At 41.2% G+C, this 21,729-nt stretch overlaps 1 protein-coding gene across 3 annotated transcripts in view; it reads left to right on the top strand.

The window, feature by feature from the left end:
- The window catches only part of USP40 (ubiquitin specific peptidase 40), an 83,855-nt gene that overhangs the window by 36,075 nt on the left and 26,051 nt on the right, over positions 1-21,729 (top strand). For all 3 annotated transcript variants that reach the window (XR_014778948.1, XM_084780460.1, XM_084780461.1), the window contains 9 exons: positions 261-561; positions 3,961-4,042; positions 5,824-5,995; positions 6,893-6,977; positions 8,420-8,490; positions 9,942-10,264; positions 13,425-13,548; positions 15,104-15,161; positions 21,073-21,126. Coding sequence is in view for 2 of the 3 variants with exons in the window: in XM_084780460.1 (XP_084636586.1) it covers positions 261-561; positions 3,961-4,042; positions 5,824-5,995; positions 6,893-6,977; positions 8,420-8,490; positions 9,942-10,264; positions 13,425-13,548; positions 15,104-15,161; positions 21,073-21,126 (1,270 nt within the window). In the remaining variant the exon portion in view is untranslated. The remainder of the gene's footprint in view (positions 1-260; positions 562-3,960; positions 4,043-5,823; positions 5,996-6,892; positions 6,978-8,419; positions 8,491-9,941; positions 10,265-13,424; positions 13,549-15,103; positions 15,162-21,072; positions 21,127-21,729) is intronic.

Genomic DNA, 21,729 nt, shown 5'->3' with positions numbered 1-21,729 from the left:
CACACTCAATTTGTCTTAAGTAAAACACTTTTTATGAGCTAGGCACGGTGGTGCATACCTGTAATCCCAACACTCACAGAGGCAGAGGCACGGGGATGGATCTCTGTGAGTTTAAGGCCAGCCTGGTCTACAGAGGGAGTCTAGGACAGCCAAGACTACACACAGAGAAACCCTGTCTCAAACAATACAAACAAACAAACATTTATTTTAAAAAAATTTTTTTGAGAAACCTAATTTTTGTTTTTGTTTGTTTTGAATAGTTCTTACAGCTCCATCCTCATGTGTTTCTGCTCAGCACAGATGAAAGTACAGTCAGTCTCCTGAGGAACCGTTTAACCCCGGCCCCGTCTGATCTCCTTGGGAACCGTGAACAGATTCTACATCCACTTGCTTCAGAACCCCAAAGCTCAAATGATAACACCAGTTGTCCCCACTGGTTTGATATCAATGATTCTAAAGTCCAGCCAATCAAGGAGAAAGATATTGTACAGCAGTTCCAGGGTAAAGAAAGTGCCTATATGTTGTTTTATCGGAAAGCTAAGTTGCAGAGACCTCCTGAAGGTATGGAAAGAGAAGTGTTGTGATTTGTCTTGTTAATAGCTTCAGCGGATAAGTGTCAAATGCTCATGTGGCTTTGCCTGCGTAGGAAGTATATTGTACCACATGACATCTAAAAGCTTGTCATTTTAAGTTTTCCTTGCTTATGTGTTTCTTTATTTCATCAGGCTCTCATACTTTATTTTTCAGTTTGTCATTTTATGAGGAAATGATTGACATTTTTCTTCCCTTGCTCATAGTTACATTTTCCAAAATTGAACTTTCTTGGACAATGCATGTGTTATTATGGTAGCAAACTTGAGTGCAGCTGCCCAATTAAGCTGGGCTTTGTCACTCACCCATGTGTTGTCTTTGAGCTGTGAGTGGTCTTGGTCTTGTTACCTTAACTTTGTTTTTATAGTGTCATCTCTTCTTTTTCATCAAAGTATATTCTTGAGCAATTAAAATATATTTGAAACACTTTGTTGAACCGTCCAAGAGAGCTTGTAAGTTAGCCATCCCAACCTGATCATACTAAAGAGCATTTATAATAGAATTATTATGAAGAGTAAATTAGTAAGATTGTTTGATCCCTTGCCAAAGTTCTCTCAAAAGCAAAAAGCTGCTGAGTATAGTGGTTTGCACTTTTAATCCCAGGACTTGGGAGACAGAAACAGGCAAATCTCCTTGTAAATCCAAGACTAACCTGATTTCATAGCAAATTTCAGGCCAGCCAGGGTTATGTAGTGAGACCCTGTTTCAAAAACCAGGAAAAAACTTCTTAGAATAGCAGATAAGTAAGATAATATTCTTAGAAAATAAGAATAGTGATCATTTTCATAAAGAATAAAACAGTTATTAATTTGCATGAGAATTAAAGACAATTTAACTTTCTAGATCTTGAATACACTTGACAACTATTAACTGTCTTTGGAAGGAGGAAAAAGAGACCCCAGCCTAGTGGCAGAGACCTGTAATCCCACCTACTCAGGAGCTGAGGCAGGAAGATTACCGTTCAAGATCTGATTGGGCTATAGAGTGATTTCAAAGCCAGCCTGGGCAGCTTAGTGACTCTGCAGCCTAATGGGCTGCAAATCAAAGTGGGGCAAGAGCAAAGGAAGTCAGAGAAGTGGGTGAATGCTTAATGCTTAATTGTTGCCATAATGATTTTTATAATCGTGACTAGTTGGAAATCACCTTCTATCTGTCTTAGTTAGGGTTTTATTACTGTGAAGAGATACCATGACCACATCAACTCTTATAAAGGAAAACATTTAATTGGGACTAGCTTAAAGGTCAGAGGTTTATTAGTCCATTATTGTTATAGTGGGAGACATGGTGGATGCAGGCAGACATGTTGCTGGAGAAGGAGCTGAGAGAGTTCTACATCTTGATTGCAGGTAACAGGAAGAAAGTGACACTGGATCTGGCTTGAATATTTGAAACCTCCAAGCCCACCTCCAGTGAGTGGCACATTTCCTCTAACAAAGCCACACCTACTGCAATAAGGCCATGCCTCCTAATAGTGTCATTCCTTGGTGACCAAGCATTCAAATCGATGAGTCTACTGAGGCCATTCTTGTTCAAACCACCGTAATACCTAACAGAAAAGGCTTAGTTAAGGGCTGGAGAGATGGCACAGTGACTAAGAAAACTGGCTCCTCTTCAGAGGATCTGGGTTTGATTCCTAGCACCACACAATGACTCTCAACTGTCTGCAACTCCAGTTCCAGGGAATTTAATACCTTCTTCTGGCCTCCAAGGGTACTAGGCACACAGGTATTACAGAGACATGCATGCGGGCAAAAAACCCATACACATTAAGTAAATAACTTTTTTCAAAGTGTATACTGTACAATCAACATATTTAAAGCCTGTGGGAATATGAAGTGAAAAATTAAGCTACCAGTTTGTTGACTACATCTCAGCTGTTTTTATAAAAAGATTGTGTGTGGGGGTGATGTCTTGGGAGTGAAACATATACCTTATATACCTAATATACTTTGAAAATAATTTTCAAACTAGTTGTGGTGATTCATACATATAACCCACTTGGGAGACTGAGGCAAGAAGATTGAGTTCAAGACCAACCCAAGTTACATAGTCAGTTTCAGCCCAAGCTATAGTGAGACCCTGTCTCAAAAAATTGAAATGAGTTAGTGTGGTTTCTGGAATTTAGAAGGATTTATGTATTTTATTTTAAGTGTATGAGTGTTTTGTCTTGTATGTGTATGCACCATTGTTGGTCTAAGGGACATGCAAGTAAAAGGAGAGAACCACCAAAGTATTCTAAGTTTACCAAAATCAACTTTATTTACATGGAGGAATGACTAGCAAGGTAGGACTGCAACAAGTTCAGAAAACAAAACAAAACAAAACAAAAAACGGCAACGAGGTGTTCAGGGGATGATTCAAGTGAAGGAGCAGGAATGTCTCTTCCTATAGCCTGCTGAGGGCGTTTGATCTTAGAGGGAATCTAAAGACATGGGTGGTAAGGGCACCCAGCAGATGTCCCATTCTAGGGCGCCAGTCCAGGTGAGGGTCCTTTAAGGGGAAGCTGAAGGGAGAGTTTTTGTGCTAAGCCTTTTCTGTTTCATTTTTGGGGTGAGCAGAGAATTTCTACCAAGATAACCTAGCCATATGTGTGCCTGGTACCGTGAAAGGCCAGAAGAGGAGACTGGATCCCCTAGAACTTGAGTTACAGGGGGTTGTTGACCACTATGTGGGTGTTGAAAACCAAACCTGTGTCCTCTGGAAGAGCAGCCATTTAAGAGTAGGTCTTAACTGCTGAACCACCTTCAGCCCTAATTTCTGCATTTTTACAGTAACCAACTGTTAAGCTTATAATCAGGATAAAACTAGTGGGTGTTCTTTTTTATAAAATGCTTAAAGAGTTGAAACAATAGGATTCGTCTAGATCAGTTTTTTAAAAAACACCTATTTCTCATATAGCTTCTTTTTTTTTTCATTGCTCATCTGGCAAAACCTAGATTGAGAGAAAAATCTGTTTTCAGTTAGCTAGTCGGTTATAATGCTCTTGGCTTTCAGCATGGTTGTATATGCATGTGTGTGTTTATGTACACCATGTGTATGGAGGTGTCTGAGGGCATCAGATACCCTAGAACTGGAATTACAGACAGTTGTAAGCTTCCTGGTATAACAGCAAACAAACTCCATTCTTGTGCAAAAGCATCAAGCACACCTACCCTCTGAGCACATTTCATCCCTTCCTCATATTTGTCTGAAAGAGTGTCTTCCAGTATAGCCCAGGCTGGTCTCCAACTCGAGAGCCTTGTGCCTCAGCCTTCCCAGTGCTGGGATTGTAGGTGTGTATTACCACACCTGAATTCAGGTTTTCATCCTGCCTCTTTAGCAGCACAATTTTTTTAGTCAAAACCAATTAATGGACACTTTTGTTCACAGCTCGAGCCAATCCAAGATACAGGGTTCCATGTCATTTGCTGAAGGAAATGGATGCAGCCAATATTCAACTGCAAATGCAAAGGTAGTTTGTGTTACATTGGTGTTTGGGAAGTGTTTCTGGAAAATACTGATCAGTTTGGGGTAAAAGCATTCAATATGAAAGTTTACCAGTGTATCCCTAGTTATAGTGAAGATGTCATTCATCCATACATAAGAGTAAGTAATAGCATACAGTAACCACTAAGTAGGGATCAGAGCCTAGGAAATCTAGAGAAATTGGCAAGTATGCAATTGTGCTCTGGCTTGGCCAAATTATGCCCTTGAGTTTATAGAGAACTTGTTGATAAAACTGCCCCTCAGTTTTAAGTAGTTGTAAGAACTGACATATAAGCCGGGCATGGTGGCGCACACCTTTAATCCCAGCACTCGGGAGGCGGATCACTGTGAGTTCGAGGCCAGCCTGGTCTACAAAGTGAATCTAGGACAGCCAAGGCTACACAGAGAAACCCTGTCTCAAAAAAAACAAGAAACAAAAAACAAAAAAAAAAACCAAAAAAACAACAAAAAAAAAGAACTGACGCAGAGTGACAGAAAACTAAGGTGGTTTGATTCCAAAGGTGCTTTGAGTCAGTCGGGGATGAGGGTTGGGAGGGGTGGTAATGGCTGGGCTGGAGAGGTGGCTCAGTGGTTAAGAGCACTGGTTGCTATTCCAGAGGACCCAGGTTTAGTTTCTAACACCCACATCACAGTTCACAACTGTCTGTAACTCCAGTTCCAGGGGATCCTGTGTTCTCATCTGGCCTTTGCAGGTACTGCATACACATGGCTGTACACACACACACACACACACACACACACACATACACACACACACACACACACACACACACACACACACGCAAGCACGCATGCACGCACACCATGCACACATGGGTGCATTTGTATACATCTAGGCAACATACCCAAAACAAAAGTAAAGGTTTACAGTAACTGAAGGCATGATTTAAGAACAAGGCTAACCTTGTTAGGGCTCTAGAGATTGTTCTGCTGCTGTATTTGCTGTCCAGTGGTGTCAGCAGAGCGTTGGGGGAGGAAACAGGGGCAGATAATATAGCAGGGTGTGTTTAGAAATTTTATCCTGGACTTGAAACTGGGCGTGGAAATAGCAGACCCAGTGAATGACACACTGAGATCAATTGAACGCTAAATTTAAAACTAAAACATTGATATATTTAAATGCAGAAAGCAGCCTGCATGAGTAACCTAGATTAACAGTTGCAACTTAAGAATTAAAAACAAAACAGCAAAAACCAAAACTAAAGTCCTTAGTATGGCCATTGAAAAATCTAATGTTCCTGTTGATCAGCTTTGAATGCATCTGAAGTACTGAGTCTCAGAGGCAGCCTCGTTCTAGCCCAGCACTGGTCATTCTGCCCAGGAGAACAAGTTTGGTACCAGGCTTTGAGTCAACTAAGTACACTAAAGAGGCCTAGGGATCAGGATTTTAGCCTGGAAAACAAACACTGGGAAGGATCTTAACAGCTGTCAGTATCTTCTGGAGCCAAGTGGACATCAGGAGGGTGTAGATGGGGGCGGGCATCCAGAATTCTGAACATAGCTGTGACAGGACTGGAGATGGTTAATGGTGCAGTCTCCATGGAAACAATTTTCTCTTATAATTCATGGTGCAGTTCCAACTGAATGTGTGCTGTGTATTGAAAAGCCAAAATCAGTCATTTTGGCAAGCAGAAGAAAAAGGTGTTAGTGAGGCAGAACAGAGAACTTGCAGTGTGGTAAGGCAGATATTTGGATCAAGATAAAGAGTGCTGCAAACGCATAGTGTGTGTGTTTATGTCTCTAAAGGGCAGAATGTGGCTCTGAAGACAGTAACTTTGAATTGCATCTCCACCTGGGCCCTCACTACCGTTTCTTCAATGGGGCTCTTCACCCTGCAGTCTCTCAGACAGAGAGCGTGTGGGATTTAACCTTTGATAAAAGAAAAACTTTAGGAGATCTCCGTCAGTCAATATTTCAGGTAATACCTATTTTTCTCTTAGCAGAAACTTTAGGGTCCATTTTAGTATGACTTTTTCCCTTTCTTTCTTTCTTTCTTTCTTTCTTTCTGTTTTGTTTGTTTGTTTGTTTGTTTTAAGGTTTTTCGAGACAGGGTTTCTCTATGTGACAGTCCTGGCTGTCCTGGGCTCACTTTTGTAGACCAGGCTGGCCTCAAACTCAGAGACCTGCCTGTCTCTGCCTCCCAAGTGCTGGAATTAAAGGCATGTACCACCACCGCCCAACACCTTTTCCATTTCATCTTATTCAAGTTACAACTTTTCCAAAGCTCCATGGGAAAATCCTACATCTGCCAGCCCATACCAGGATGAACCAAACCTTTTCTTACTTGGAAGCCTGGCTGTTATTGTTGTGTTCTGTTTGATTGGTTGGGTGGTTGATTTGATTTGTTTTTAGATACTGTCTCACTATATAGCCCAGGCTAGACTTAAAAGCACAGTCCTCCCACATCAGCCCCCTAAGTATTGGGATCACAGGTTTGTGCTACTGCTCCTGGGATTCGGAAGTCCTCAGAAATGCTTTTCTGTGTATTTTCTCATCATTTTTTGAAGTGACTAATTGAGCCTGGTATATTTTAATTGGAGACAGGAGATGTCTCTATTTTTGGAAAACAAATGAAAGAATTGCTTTTAAAAGGAAATGATAGCTTTGGGGGACTTTCCTTAGGCATGCAAAATTTTCAGTCAGTAATGCATGTAGTCAACATCTTTGGGTTTGAGTAATTTATCAAATAATGTTTATTTCTAAAATATTGGTGTTGGTTGGGGAAGGGAATGTTCGTTTGCTATTCTTACCGAGTCAGAAGATTTGTTACTCATGTATTGTGGCTCATTGTTTTCTCATTCTTACTGTTCTTTAGCTATTAGAGTTTTGGGAAGGAGATATGGTTCTCAGTGTGGCAAAGCGTGTGCCAGCAGGACTTCACGTGTACCATACCCTCGATGGTAAGATCAGTAAGGAACACAGCAGCTCATTGTATGTGTATATCTTGGGGAACTTGTCCTGTCAGTCCTTCTCTGCCTCCTACCTTCTTCTTTTTTAAATTACATTTATCTCAGGGGTGGGAAGTGGTATACATGAGCGCACATGTGTGCTCATAGAAGCATAGGAGCCTTTGGAAGTCAGAGTACAACTTGCAGGAGCGGATACTTTGTTTCGATTGTATTGGTCCCAGTCTGGATGGAACTCAGATCATCAAACTACAGCAAGTGTCTTCCCACTTAGTAATCTCACCAGCCTTCTCTGTTTTGACTGCATAGATGACGGTTACAATGTCTGGTGGTCTGTTTTGTTTGATATGGTTTTGGGTTTTGGTTTGGCTTGCTTTTTGGTTTTTGAGACAGGACTTCTCTTTGTAGCCTTGGCTGTCCTGGAACTCGATCTGTAGACCAGGCTGGCCACGAATTCACAGACATCTGCCTACTTTTGCCTCCCCAAGTGCTGGAATTCAAGGTGTGCGCTGCCATCACCACTGCCAGCACTACCGCCTGGCTTACATTGTCAATTTTAAAGAAGCATCTATCTATATGCAAAATCTTCTCAATATGGAATGTTTTATACTTTTTATAACTTTCTCCCTTCTTTTTTTCTTTTTAAGAATTATTTATTATGTTTACATTGTTCTGCCTGCACTCCAGAAGAGAGTACCAGCTCTCATAACAGGTGGTTGGGAGGGGCTGGAGAGATGGCTCAGTGGTTAAGAGCACTGCCTGCTCTTCCAAAGGACCTGGGTTCGATTCCTAGCACCCACGTGGCAGCTCACAACTGTTTGTAACTCCAAGATCTGACACCCCCACACCAACATACACAAATTAAAATTAAATATTTAAAAAAAAAAAAAAAAACAGGTGGTTGGGAGCTATCATGTGGTTGCTGGGAATTGAACTCAGGACCTCTGGAAGTGTAGTCAGTGCTCTTAACCTCTGAGCCTTCTCTCTAGCCTGATTTTTTTTTTTTAACTAAGGCAACCATCCTACCAAAACTCTAAATGCTTTAGGTTTAAATATATATATATATATAAAAGCTGGGGGTGGTGGCACATGCCTTTAATCCCAGTATGTGGGAGGCAGAGGCAGGCGGGTCAATGTGAGTTCGAGGCTAGCCTGGTCTACATCTTTGGAGTCTATGTCTAATCTCAGGTGACCTGGACCTGACTATTGACCTCTGTGTGCCCTTCTGTCTTGCTGCTATGCTCACAAAGCTGTATAATCATCCAGATATGTAAAAAATACAAAATACTATAAATAATAAGATAATTACTGCTTTTTTATGATTTTCCTTAATAAGTGCCTTTTCAAATACATACTAGGGAGCTGTGGCTCTCCTTAGCTTAGCTGCATTTGGTGGTCCTGGGGGAATGAACTGAATGAATATCTCATGTTTCTAGGAGATGAACTGACACTGTGTGAAGCTGAAATTGCTGATGAGGAAGACATCTTTGTATGGAATGGGATAGAGGTAAGAAAAATGGCTGAAGAGATACTCATGATAATTAAGATGTTTTACAATTCTGTTGGTAGAATGCTGCTTGCCAACATACACAAAGCCCTAGGCCCAGCCCAGTCCCCAGCACTCATAAAACTAAGCATGATAGTGGTGCAGACTTGTAACCTCAGCACTCAGGACGTAGAGGCAAGAAGATCAAAGTTCATGGTCATCCTCAGCTACATAGCAACTTCAGGGCCAACCTGGGCAACATTAGACTATGTCTCATTACAAAACAACAACAAAGTTATTGTAATGAAATTTTATTATGCAGTTAGCCACTAGAAAATTACTGGAATGAACTGGATATGGTGGTAGAAATGTGATGCGGGGAAGCTGAGCTAAAAGGACTATTCATGGTGGGCAACCTAGACTACATAGTGAGTTCCAGGCTAGTCTAAGATGTGCAGTGAAGCCCTGACTCAGAAACTGAAAGGAGGTGCAAGGAGAGAAGGGGGAAGGGGAAACGGAGGAAAGGAACCTGCTGGAATGTTCAGTACTTTTGAGGTCCAGTCAGTGATAGTTGTTAGATAGATTTGAGAAATATTTTGATGTCAATGGAGATTGCTCCATAAGTAAAGTGCTTGAGGACCTGAGTTAGATCAGCTGAACCCATGTTAAAAAAAAAATCACATATGGTGACATGCTCTTGTAATCTCACCACTGGGGAGGCAGAGGTGGGCATATTACTGGGGCTATTGGCCAGCCAGCCTAGCCTAATTGGTGAGCTCTAGATCAATGAGAGTACCTGTCCCCCCACCAAAAAAAAAAAAAAAAAAAAAAAAGAAAAGAAAAGAAAAGAAAAAAGGGAAAAAAACAAAAAAGAACACACAAGATTGTCATCTTGGCTTCACACACACATATGCATTCATGCACACCTGTATGCACAAATGCACATACACAAAAGTAATTTATTAAGCACTTCCATTTTACCAGACTGTATGTCACATGCTTGATGCTGAGGAAGGTAAGTCATCAGTAAACTTCTTGTGTAAATGACTGCACCATAGGCTATAGAGGGTGATGTGTGTGACAGCTGCGGGTTTGGGGAAGGCCATGGCCAGGACAGCTGAGGTAGGGATGACTGGAGAGAATGCTTCTCAGTAAGGAGGGATCAGCATCTCAACTGCCCTGTGGCCTGTTTTGTTTCTCAGGGTTTCCAGGGACTCATCATCACTATCTGACACCCATAAATAACTGCCTTCAAGTCATAAAAGATGGATAAGAAAAAATTTCAGCATAAAACCCAAATTTGCTCTTTCAGGACTTAAAGGGCAGTATGAAAAAGCTATTCACTTGGAAAAAATGTGGGTTGTGCCACGAGAATAGGCTTTTGCTGTGATAGTCTTTTTGGTTTTTGGTTTTGTTTTGTTTTAATTTGGCAAATACAAACTTCACTAGTGGTTGTATTGGTATTGCTGCAGGTTGGTGGAGTCCAGATTCAGACTGGTTCTGACTGTGAGCCTGTGCTGATACACATTCTTCATCTAGAGATGAGTGGTGAAGGCTCAAAGAGTGAGCAGTTGGTGGAGTCGCCACATGTCTTTCCAGCTAATGCAGAAGTGGGCACTGTGTTCACAGCCTTGGCCATCCCAGTAGGCGTCATCCTCATGAGCAGTGTGGAGTCTGCAGGTGAAGAGTGCTGGACCGCTGTTCCCCAGGAGGACATGAAGAAGACATTCAGAGAACAAGGTCTCAGAAATGGAAGCTTAATTTTGGTTCAGGATTCAGACAGTAATGATAACAGGTAACTCTTTGAAGAGAGAAATGGGGAGAAATTTCAAAGTAATTAAACTGCAGCACTGCCCAGTAAAACTCAGGAGCTTAATTTTATTGATACTAACTAAATGTTCCTTTATATGTAGCCATTGATCTTTAAAGACTGTATTTGTTGTTGTTTATTCTTTAAAAAAAAAAGTGTGTGTGCACGCCTGCACATTTAGAAGCCAAAGGACGATGTTGTGGAGTTGGTCTCTCCTTCCACCTTTTACAGAGTTTCCAGGGATCAAACTCAGATTGTCAGGCTTGTGTCACAAACACCCTGACCCATACCTGCTGTACCATCTCCTGCTGTTTACTTTTGAGATAAGATCTCATCTACTCCAGACTGGCCTGGGACTCCATTTAGCTGCAGCTGGCTTTGAATTCCTGATCCACCTGCCTCCACATCAAAAGCGCTAGTTGCACCAGGCCTAGCTCCCAAATACTGTACAGAGGAATGTTTGGGTTGTATAACTTAGAGAAAAAACTGTTATTAATATGCCCTTGACTAGTAGATATAGTCTTAACTTGTCTATAAAGCAAAATCCTATCAGGTGAGTTCTGATTAAGTGATAAAACTAAAATCCCATTCTCATAAGGAAAAAAAGATTGATAGGACAATTCAGCCTTTCCTTGCAGTCTTCACCATGACTTTGGGTGAAGGGACAATTGCCCAGAAAAATGCCCCTGCCTCCTGTAGCCATATTCATAACTCTGAAGCACTGTACCTCCTTGCATGCCTGTATGAGTGCATTTTTGTAGCCTGTGTGAGATTCTGAGACACAGATCCCTGTGGGCTTTTGTGGTCCATTTATCTCTGTTACCTCTTATGAGAGGTATTCTGCAGGTGTGCTTCTCTGCCTTGTGTACAGGAGTGTGAATCATGTGATCTCTATTGTAAAGACAGTCTGCATTTTGTAGGACTTGGAAATTTAAGCAAGAACAGTGGAGATCCTGGCCCTGTTGGGATGCAGTTTTGGTCACTGTTAGTGTCTGGTGGCTTTTCTTCTAAATTGAAATCATTGTTTGGAAGGTTTTTTATTTTTTAAAGCATACTAATGATTATCATTTTGATAAATAGCTGTGTCTTGCTTTCCCTACATGTGTTTGTAGACTCTATAAGTCTCCTTTAAAGATTTCCATGTTGTTTTAAATACAAAATCCCAATCATTTGATTTTGCCAATGAAGACTCAGGAGCGAGGTGCTGGGGTAAAAACATACTAGCTCAGAGAGGCAGAGATAGCATCTAGCTGATGTTCCAGAAGGAAAAAGCCCTTCCTACTCAGCTCACATCCCAGAAGGAAAAAAGCCCCTTCTCCATACCATCTTAAATTCCCTTCAACTCAATGTCCCTCCTTCCTGTATTTTCTTAAGTCAACTGGTTGCTTGTTCCACTGCTTGACCTATGGTTGACTTTATTTAGCTGTCAGATTAAAGATGTGTGCTAGGGCTGAGCCACCCCATAAGTACTTGTTTACAGTAAACAGAAAGCTCTAGACTAAGCCATACCACAACTAGAAACATGTTTTTACAATTCACAATCTCAGAGTTCACAATGTAATCAAATATCTTGCAATATTTCCACCTGATGGATGTGGGCATCACTGTTTGTCCAGCTGCTCCTGAGTGAGGCAGTGTAGCCCAGTGGTAAGGCTAAGGACTCCAGGTGGCTACCTGACTTGTTTCCTAGTCTGCTGTGTAACGAACAGTAAGGACTTAGACAAGTTACCTCACTCTCGGTTCAGTTTCTCCCAGAAGATGAGGTGACAGCAAGTACCCGATTTATAGAGTGTAAGGACTGGAAGAGTTAAGTGGTCACACAAAGCAGTGCTGAATATGTTGCCATCTTTGCCATTGTCATCGTCTTCTAGTTGTCCACTGCAGTAGTTAGTCTCTGTGAACATCTTACACTGAAAACTTTGTCACGCCTTCTGAGGTGGGGTATCAGCGTGCAATACTGCAGTAAAGAGTAGGCTTGTGTTTGGGGGTGATAAGATAGAATGGCCAAGGCAGCTTATAAAAAGTGTTTACTCTGAGCCTCCTAGTTCCAGAGAGTTAGAGCCCATGACCATCGTGGCAGGGAACATGGCAGCAGGCAGGCATGGCACTAGACCACCAGCTGAGAGCTTACAGCCTTACCCATAAGTAGGAGGTAGAGACAGAAGAGAGAGGAGAACGAGCCTGGGAGTGCTGTGGGCTTTTACAATCTCAGACCTGTCCCTAGTGACACTCGCCTTCTAACAAGGCCACGCTTCCTAATCCTTCTTAAACAGTCTACCAGTTTGACACCAGGTAGTCGAACCTCTGCACTCCCGAAAACGGCTTTTGATAGCCCATATTTTGCTTCAGTCCATATGAAGTTTTTGTTAGGGTAAGATACTTTGCTGCCAGTTGCTAACATAAAAAAAGAAAAGTTCCATGAGATGCAAACAGATGATGTGTATGACTACATATGTATGGCACTTTTGTGTACTGTCAAACTGTATATGTGTATACAGTTACCCTGCTTTTAAAATACATCCAGATCCCAGGGGGCAGGTTTTGATAGTCTTCTAAAGCTACCCTAGGGATTCCGGTGCAGGCAGACAACAGTTGACCATTCCTTCAGAGAAGTGACTCTTAAAGCTGGGTGTAGTGGTATATGTCTGTCTTCCAACCACTTGGGAGTTTTAGGCCACTGTTGGCTACATGGTGAGTTGAAAGCCAGCCGGAACTACATGAGACCATATCGAGAGAGGAGGGGGGGCAGGGAGAGAGAGAGGGAGAGAGAAAAGAAGAGGAGGAAGGAGGAGGAGGAAGGAGGGAGGCAGGGGAGGGGGGAGGAAGGAGGGAGGAGGAAAAAGGAGGGAGGAAGAGGATGAGGGAGGTGGAGGGAGGAGGAAGAAGAAAGGAAGAAAAGAAAAGAAAGAAAAGAAAAGAAAGAAATCCCCTTGAAAACAGACACAAATCATTTAACTTGGGATCTAGAGCCATGAAAACTGGCTTCATGCACTACTGCCTCATATTACTCTAAAAAAGTAACTGGTGCTGTGGCAGCAAGTCAGTAGAGTGGGCTCCCCTTAGTCACTTTAAGGGAAAGCAATACCCAAGGAAAAGTGTCTTGTAAGCACTCATTCTTTTCAATGTCTGTCTTCTTTACTTACAGTCTGTTGCCCAAACAAGGGAGCTGGACCAACATTGTGAATGAACTCAACTGGCTCCAGGTGAAAAATTTCTGCCAGTTAGAATCTGAGGAGAAGCAGGTTCAGATAGCCGTGACTGTGCACACAGTGAGTAAATGGCTATTAGCCTGGCTGTCAGTGTCTGCAACAGAATTTTTATTTATAAAACAGTCTGTCTTTTAGAACAACTGTGCCAATAGATGTCTAAAGTCTTATTACCTTTAGTCCTGTTTATTTACTCACATCAGCCAGTGGCCTGTTTCAAAACAGTTGTGCTCTCTTCTTCTAAACCTCTAAGCCTAGAATGTGGGACTCACCTAGGTGGCTCCTGGATTCCTCTGCATTTGATAAGCATGAAAGGCTGTTGTCAAGGATCTTCTCTGCATTGTTAAAAGCGCATGTGTTTCTTTGTTATTTTGCTTTTTGTGTTGACAAGTTTTTGTTTTTATCTTAAATTACTCCCTTTGTAAAACGAATTGCCCTTAAACGATATTCCTTCAACTGTTTGAGGACTATGATTCTGATTTTGTTAAAAAAATAATAATAATAATCACAGGTAACTTTGTTTTAGAGGTGTTTGAGAAAGCGTCTCTCTATGTAGTCCTAACTATCCTAGAATTCCTTATATAAACCAGGCTGGGCTCAAACTCAGAGATTCACCTGCCTTTGTCTCCTGAGTTCTGGGATTAAAGACATGCACCACCACATCCAGCTAGGAAACATCTTCTTATATTTACTTGTTACTAACATATGCATGATTTTTTTTATAGTGAAGTAAAAGAAACTTACCAAAATGTTTTCTTTTATATCATTTTATAGTTTCTTTAAAAATTTTATTCTTAACATTTTTTATTTGTGAGTCTGGCATGCATGTGAAGGTCAGAGAACAACCTGGAAGTTGGTTCTCTTCCTCCACTATACAGGTTTCAAGGATCAAACTTAAGTCATTAGACTTGGCAGCAGATGCTATCCCCCGGAGACATCTTGCCAATTCTTGGCCTTATGATATCTTAAGGAGCATCATGTTTGTTGGTATTCTTAGAAAGATAGTCTAGGATCAGTGCATCCTAGCACCTGATCCTGAGTGAAAGTGCCCTTTGTCACTGGATTCTGCTTCTGCTTGGCACCATGTGGGTTCTGGTAGAGGATCAAGTACGTGATTTCTGACCTCACTTTTACCTCAAGTTTTACCAGCATTTGATGCCCTAGAGGGTATTGGCCTACAGTGGGCTAAAAGAAAACTGTCAAAGTCATTTAAGAGGAAGCTATAGTCGTCTTTGATTGTTGTTATGAAATCTTGTACTCTGTCTCAGGGGCCCAGATCCATTGTCCCCTTGTGAGAAATGGGCCTGTTCTCTTTCCTTGACTTTTATCAGGTGAGTGATTGTCAGTTTATTGCTTTCTAGTGAGAGCTATTTCTTCATTTTCCATGGTACCTTTTTGTCCCAGTTAACATGTTTTGTAAAAACTTAACTTGGGCTCTATTCTGAGCCTTTTGCTCTAAATCTTAATGGAATAGTGTCAGGGATGGCTAAAAAACTCTGAGGCAAAACAGATGTCAGGTAATAATCTCAAATGATCTCTGTTTACACACTGATAATCTTCGTTTTCATCTTCATCCATTCAACCGATACACAATCATTAGTTTATTTCTCTATTTTAGGTGGTGTTTGATATTCGAATTAAAGCCATAAAGGAATTAAAATTAATGAAGGAACTAGGTAATCATTTCCATTTGCTTTTTGGTTTTTGGTTTAATTTTTTATTGAAAAAAATATGGATGAATACAAAAAACGATTTAAGGAAATTTCTCATACCTACCACCCAAAATGGACAAATGTTAATAGTTTTTCATGTGTGTGTTTTTATTTGAAACCTATAAAGAGTTCTCTGTGCCCTCCTCAGACTCACCCTCCTTTCTCCCAAGAGAATGAGATATCTGACTCGAATACTCACAATGTACTATATGTTATGTGCTTAGGTCTACTTATATGTTTCTATAAATCTTACAGTGGGAAGTCTACAAATTCACTCCTCATTCAGAGTTAGATTTTAATGGCTCCATTGAGATATAATCTAGGTATCATAAAATCCACTCATCTTGAGTGTGTAGTTTAGTGACGGTTAGGAATGTATGGCTGTAGGACATCACAGTCCAGTTTTAGAACACCCCCATCACTCCAGAAACACTCATGGGCCTTCTGTCAGCTCATTTTCTGGACACTTCATATAAATGGAGGTTCATAAACTTGTGTCTGGCTTCTTCTTGCTTTTAGCACACTAGTCTTTAAAGTCTGTGTATTATTTAGAACTTCCAATGGTTTATTCCCTTTAGTGCTGACTGCCATTCAGTTGTAAGGATGCTCACACTCATTGGTCTTCTGGAGTAGTGCTGCTGTACACACTTGGACATGAAGCCTCATGTGGACATGTGCTTTCAGGGCTTCCAGCTAGCCTTACAACATTACAGTACTGTGTCATCTGGCAAATTTATGTTTAGTTTTATTAAAAATTGCCATATGGGAGGCAGGCGTGGTGGTGCACACCTTTAATCCCAGCACTCGGGCGGCAGAGGCAGGCAGATCACTGTGAGTTCGAGCCCAGCCTGATCTACAAAGTGAGTCAGGACAGCCAAGATAACATGAAGAAACCCTGTCTCGAAAAACAAAACAAAACAACAACAACAAAAACCTGCCATACAGTTTCCAAGGTGGCTGAAGCATTTACCATCTCAGTAGCAGTTGTACACTGGTTGCAGTTTCTCGAAGTCCTTGCTAATGTTTGTGATTGTCCCTTTTCATTGTCATTTTAGTGAATATAAATGGGTATCATTAAATGCAAGAGTTTAACATTAATATGCAGGCATCCGTTGAACTTTTATCTGTCTACAGCAGAAACAAAATAGACATCAAAATGGAGAGAACTGTTTATTTATTTGGGTTTTTGTTTTGTTTTGTTTCGTTTTGAATAGGCTCTCACCATGTAGCTCAGGCCAGCCTGGAACTCAGAATCCTCCAGCTTCAGCCTCCTTTGTGTTTACCCTGATTCATTTACCAGAAAACAATAATAATGTCATTAAGTATCAAAGATATATTTGGGAAAATGTATGTGGGATGTGTACATTGGAAACTAGAAAACATGCAGAAAGAAACTAAAGAACAAACACATAATTTTTCAATACAAATTTCTCTGTATAATATCACTTGCTGTCCTGGACTCACTCTGTAGACCAGGCTGGCAACCAGAAAAAAAGAAAAAAGAAAAAAAAGAACAACACATGAATAAAGGGAACAGTATGCCGTGTTCACAGATCAGAAAGCACAATATTGTTAGGAGTTTATCTTGCAACGAGGCATAGTGAGTGGCACATGCCTTAATCCCAGCACTTGGGAGGCAGAGGTAGGTGGATATCTATGTGAGGTCAAGGCTAGCCTGGTCTACAAAGTGAGTCCAGGTCAGCTAGGGCTGTTACACAGAGAAACCCTGTCTCAAAAAACAAAACAAAAACAAAAACAAAAAAAAAGAGTTTATCTCCCTAGATTCAGTATATTCTCAGTCAAAATCATCAGCAGTTTTATTTTTTGGAAGATGATACCATTCTAAAATTTGTATGGAAATACAACGAATTCACAGTAACCAGGTGTGCTTAGTTTTGGCGCTCTGGAGGCAGAGGCAGGTGGATCTCTGAGTATGATCAGTCTGGTCTACATAAAGTAAGTTACAAGCCAGCCAGGGCTACATAGTGAGACCTTCCCTCAAAAACAACAGCAACAACAAAAGCCCTGACTGTAGCCATGACAGCTCTTGAGGAAGTGCTACAGTGTGTGGCTTCAAGACCTACTCTTGGCCATGTTATTGGCATCTGAGAAGATGCACAGAGCGTATAGATGTGTGAAACCCACCTCTGTGTACAGTGGACAAAGAATAATTTTTACCTCTTTAAGGCAGTGTTTCAAGAAGAAGCCAGTGTGCTATAAACAGTTCTGAATAATTTGGCTTCCATATGTGCAGAAATGAGCTTCACCATTACCCTCCATCTTACAAAATACTAACTTAAAGTCAATATAGAACTAAATGCCAAAACTAAAGAGAATAAAAGTGTTTGAAGAAAGCATATAAGAAAATCTTGATGACTTTACTATATGGAAAAGATTTTTTTAAGCACACTCAAACCATGAAGTATTATGAATATAAAGAAAAAATATAAATTACCCAAAGTAGCTATGGCAAGTTGTCTTCAAAGGACATTAGAAAAAGCTAGCTGTGAACTAGGACAAAAACTTAGAAAACACACATTTAAACTTGGATACAGAATTTATAAAAAGCACTTGTAACACAATCAGAAGACATCTCAGCCAAAAGTGGGAGACCTGCCTGTGAGGGAAGGACAGTGTCAGTAGCCACCAGAGGGAAGTCACAGCACCTCTGTCACATAGGTAACACCAATCCTAGTAAAACCAAGTGTGGTGCCCCTGTTTTCAGGGAGTGTCAAAAGTGCTGTATTCTCTTTGTAACTTTTAGGTATTGTTTGCTTGTTTTTGTTTAGAAACCCAACTGTTTGTTTGTTTGTTTGTTTGTTTTTGAGACAGGGTCTCTCTATGTTAGCCTTGGCTGTCCTGGACTCACTTTGTAGATCAGGCTGGCCTTGAACTCAGTGATTGCCTTCCTCTGCCTCCCCAGTGCTGGGATTAAAGGCATGAGCCACCACACCCAGCCCACAAACATTTTCTTACCAATTCTATTCCTAGATGTTTACTGGAGAAAAGGTAAAACATACAACCTTATAAAAACATAAATATTCATAACCTAGAACTGGAAACAGTCTGCATTTCTGTGAACAAGTGAGTGGATAAGCATGCTACTGCGGCCATTCGGTGGTACTGTTGTCTGCAGAGCAGCACTCACCACACAGCATTACTGTCTCAGAAGTCATATGCCAACTGAAAGGAAGTAGATACAACCTGTATGAACCGGATGTTCCTGCATAGGAAGTGTTTCAGAAAACTAAGGTTTAAGCTACAGGCACAGAAACCAGGTGAAGGTCAGGGTGCAGTGGGTGGACTGCAGAGAAGCATGGTGAGAGTTTGAGGGTGATACACTTGTATGTGTGTATGTGTGCTTATATGTTTACACTTGTATGTATGTATGTGTGCTTATATGTTTACCAAGCTCTTGAGTTGTACTCTTAGCCTGGATGATATTACTCTAAGTAAAAATACATGGTAAACTTTATCAAACGCATATGGCTTATTAAAGAGTACTGGCTCAATACTGTGCCCAGTAACTGATTTCCTCAACCTGACGTTTTTTTCTCCCTCCACCCATATCTCATGCAGCAAGGAATCCTCTCCACTTTGAGAGCTGGGTTCTGCCCTCTACCAAAGCTCTTTTTGCTTTTCCACTGCCCCTACACTAACTCCTAAGCCTAGACTGTGGGACCTTTATCAGGACCTGCCTGTCTGACTTCATTGCTACCAATCTGCTTACTCAACAGCAACTGTGTGCAGGCTGTCTTTGGGAGTCTCTTGCACAGCTCTACCTGGAGACCCCGTGCTCTGACCTGGACTTTCTTGTCTTTGCACTTTTATGTCCTAACTTGAGCTGTTTATGTGCTCTTCACCTAAGTGTGTCCTCTTTTATTTCTGACTGCGCAGTCTCAGTCTTTCGGCTTCACTCATAACACCTTGTACTTTTGCTTCACAGCATTTATAACTGCAACCGCTTTTTTTTATTTGTGCCACTACTATTCACTTCTGCCATTAGACAAGGCTGTGTGAGGCCAGAGTCCATGGCGGTCATGCTTACCTCTGTATCATAGCTTCTAGACCAGTGCCCTGGCACAGAGTATGCAGAAAATGTTTGCTGAGTAAAAATGAAAGTTGCTTTTTGCTTGTTTATGACTGATGAGTTGTCTTGCTATGTTACCTTGCCTCGGCCTTGAATTTCTTGGCTTAAGAAACCCTCTTGCACTAGGCCAAGTAGCTTGGACTATAGGCATGTACTACCATACCCAGCTGGGACTGAAAAAAAAAAAAGATTTTTAAGCACTATATTTAAAACATACTTTTTAAAATAGAGAAGTGCTTTATCTGCTTTTTTGTTTGTTGGTTTTGAGGTTTGTTTTGTTTGGGGGCGGGGGACAGGGTCTCTCTATGCAGCCTTGGCTGTCCTGAACTGGCTGTGTACACCAGGCTGGCCCCAAACTCACAGTCATCTGCCTGCCTCTGTCTCCTGAGTGCTGGGATCAAAGGCGCACTCCACCACCGCCCAGCAACATTGTAAGACTTTTATTTGGACTGAAAACTTGGTGTGCTTCTTCCCCAGGATCAGGAGTCTGCAGCCACAGCAGTGCATGCTGGCCTCACCCATTTGCTCACTGTGCTTGAGATGCAGGAAGTCTCCTGTGCACACTTGCACTTTGATTGAATTTCAGTTAAACAGTTGAGGTTTCAGTGAGGATTCCATAGTCACTAGCTCTGCAGTCATAGAGCAGACAAGTCACTTCACTTCTTCTAGTCCAGTGAGGACTGGCTAGTGCATGTCTCATAAACTTCTATATGCAGAGAATAAAGTGCTACCTCTTCTACCAGCCATAAGCCTACCTGACATCATATATGAATGGGTCATCAAAGAAAGTGGCCAAAGAAACGCAAGTCACACTATAGACACAACCACTGTACACAGGAATGTTGACATGGCTGTCACTCAAGAGGCTTCAGACTTTCAGCTGAGGGACTTGCTGAAGGCAACCTTAGTGACCTAAGTGAAGGTTGTAGTTGTGACAAAAAGTGCAGAAATATCTCAGGGGAAATGATGCTGGAGAAAGACTTCTCATTGAAGGAGCTCTTGAAGATATGTCCCATCATTAAACACAAAAATAGTCTTGGGAGCTGAGCTCAACTAGGAAGTGTGAGCATGTGCCAAGGGCAGAAAGGTTCCTCATGCCACACCACAAGCTGTCTCACAGGGGAAGACAGCCCTGTCCGCACTCAATCTGTTTTCTAGTTCTTGTTTTGGAGACAAGGTCTCACTGTGTAGCCCTAGCTGGCCTGGAATTCAAAAAAGGCTGGCTGCAGATTTTCAGCAACGCTCCTGTCTCTTTCTCCCAAATGCTTGTAGTAGGGGTACATGCCACCACACCGCTTTTGATCAGTGTTCTACAAGACACAAATGTTCATCTGTTTCTAGTGTTTTAAATGCATGTATTCATTTTATTTTTTTCCTCCTGATACCTATGTAACCTTAAAATTTTTAATGTTTTGAAGAAAAATATGCTGAAGTCATTGGCTAGTGATTTTCCCACTGCACCATTACAGCTATTTGTAATTTATATAACTGCAAAGTGACGGTTATCCACATTTGAGGGTTTGTTTGTTTTTGTTTGTTGGAGTGTTCTGTTTGGTTTTGGGTTTGAGACAGTATCTCATTGTGTAACTGAAGCTAGCTTTGAATCCATGACTATTTCCTTGGCCTCCTGAGTGAGCATTGAGATTGCAGACAACACAGACCCACTGTGTGCATCTGGAGTGTGCTTTTGGGGGAATGCGGGTTAGACTGTTGTGTAATTAACATAGTAGAACATTACTTTCGAGTTCTTTGTCTAGTAGTTAACCGCCTTCTTTTCATTCACAGCTGAGAACAGCTGTTTGAGACCCATTGATAGAAACGGGAAGCTTCTTTGTCCAGGTAAAACTTGGCAGTTTTAAAAAACTAGCAGGTTTTCATTAAGAACACCTGTGAAATATCAAAACTGTTATTCACTGTACATTACTAAGTTACCTTTGGGAAACTGACTTCTAGACATATTTCCATCCAGGTATCTGATTGGTTACTGAAAGCCTTACACCATTTCTGGTTTTTTGGTTTTTGTTTTGTTTGTTTGTTTTTTAAAGTAAAAACTTTCTAATGCCCTAGTCCTTGCTGTAGTCATGGTGTAGTCTAAGGGTCTTTGTAGCTTGACTTCTAAGTCTTTCTGTTTGTTCATTCCATTGTGTTGCCAGTTATGAGTAGAGTCTTTGCTTCTCACTTTTCTGACACCTCTTGTCACCAGACCTGATTCAGCTCTAGCCGAGTCTAATGACCGATGTTACTCACTGCCATAGCTTTAAATGTGGGTGAAGTGAGCCCATTGTGCAGATTTTCTAATGCATATAAACATGTCTTTGGCTAAGTAATGTTGATTAAGTATCAATCATGTTTCTTTACATTGTGGTATAAAATAATGAGACTGCATAGGAATGTGGAAATTAAACATGACTGTAGTCCATGTGCTACTTTAACGTGAAGTAC

This window comes from Acomys minous (assembly GCF_964271855.1).
Source record: "Acomys minous genome assembly, chromosome: 4".
Taxonomy (NCBI): domain Eukaryota; kingdom Metazoa; phylum Chordata; class Mammalia; order Rodentia; family Muridae; genus Acomys; species Acomys minous.
Note: the sequence above shows the minus strand (reverse complement) of the source record. Positions and strands in the feature narration are given on the sequence as shown.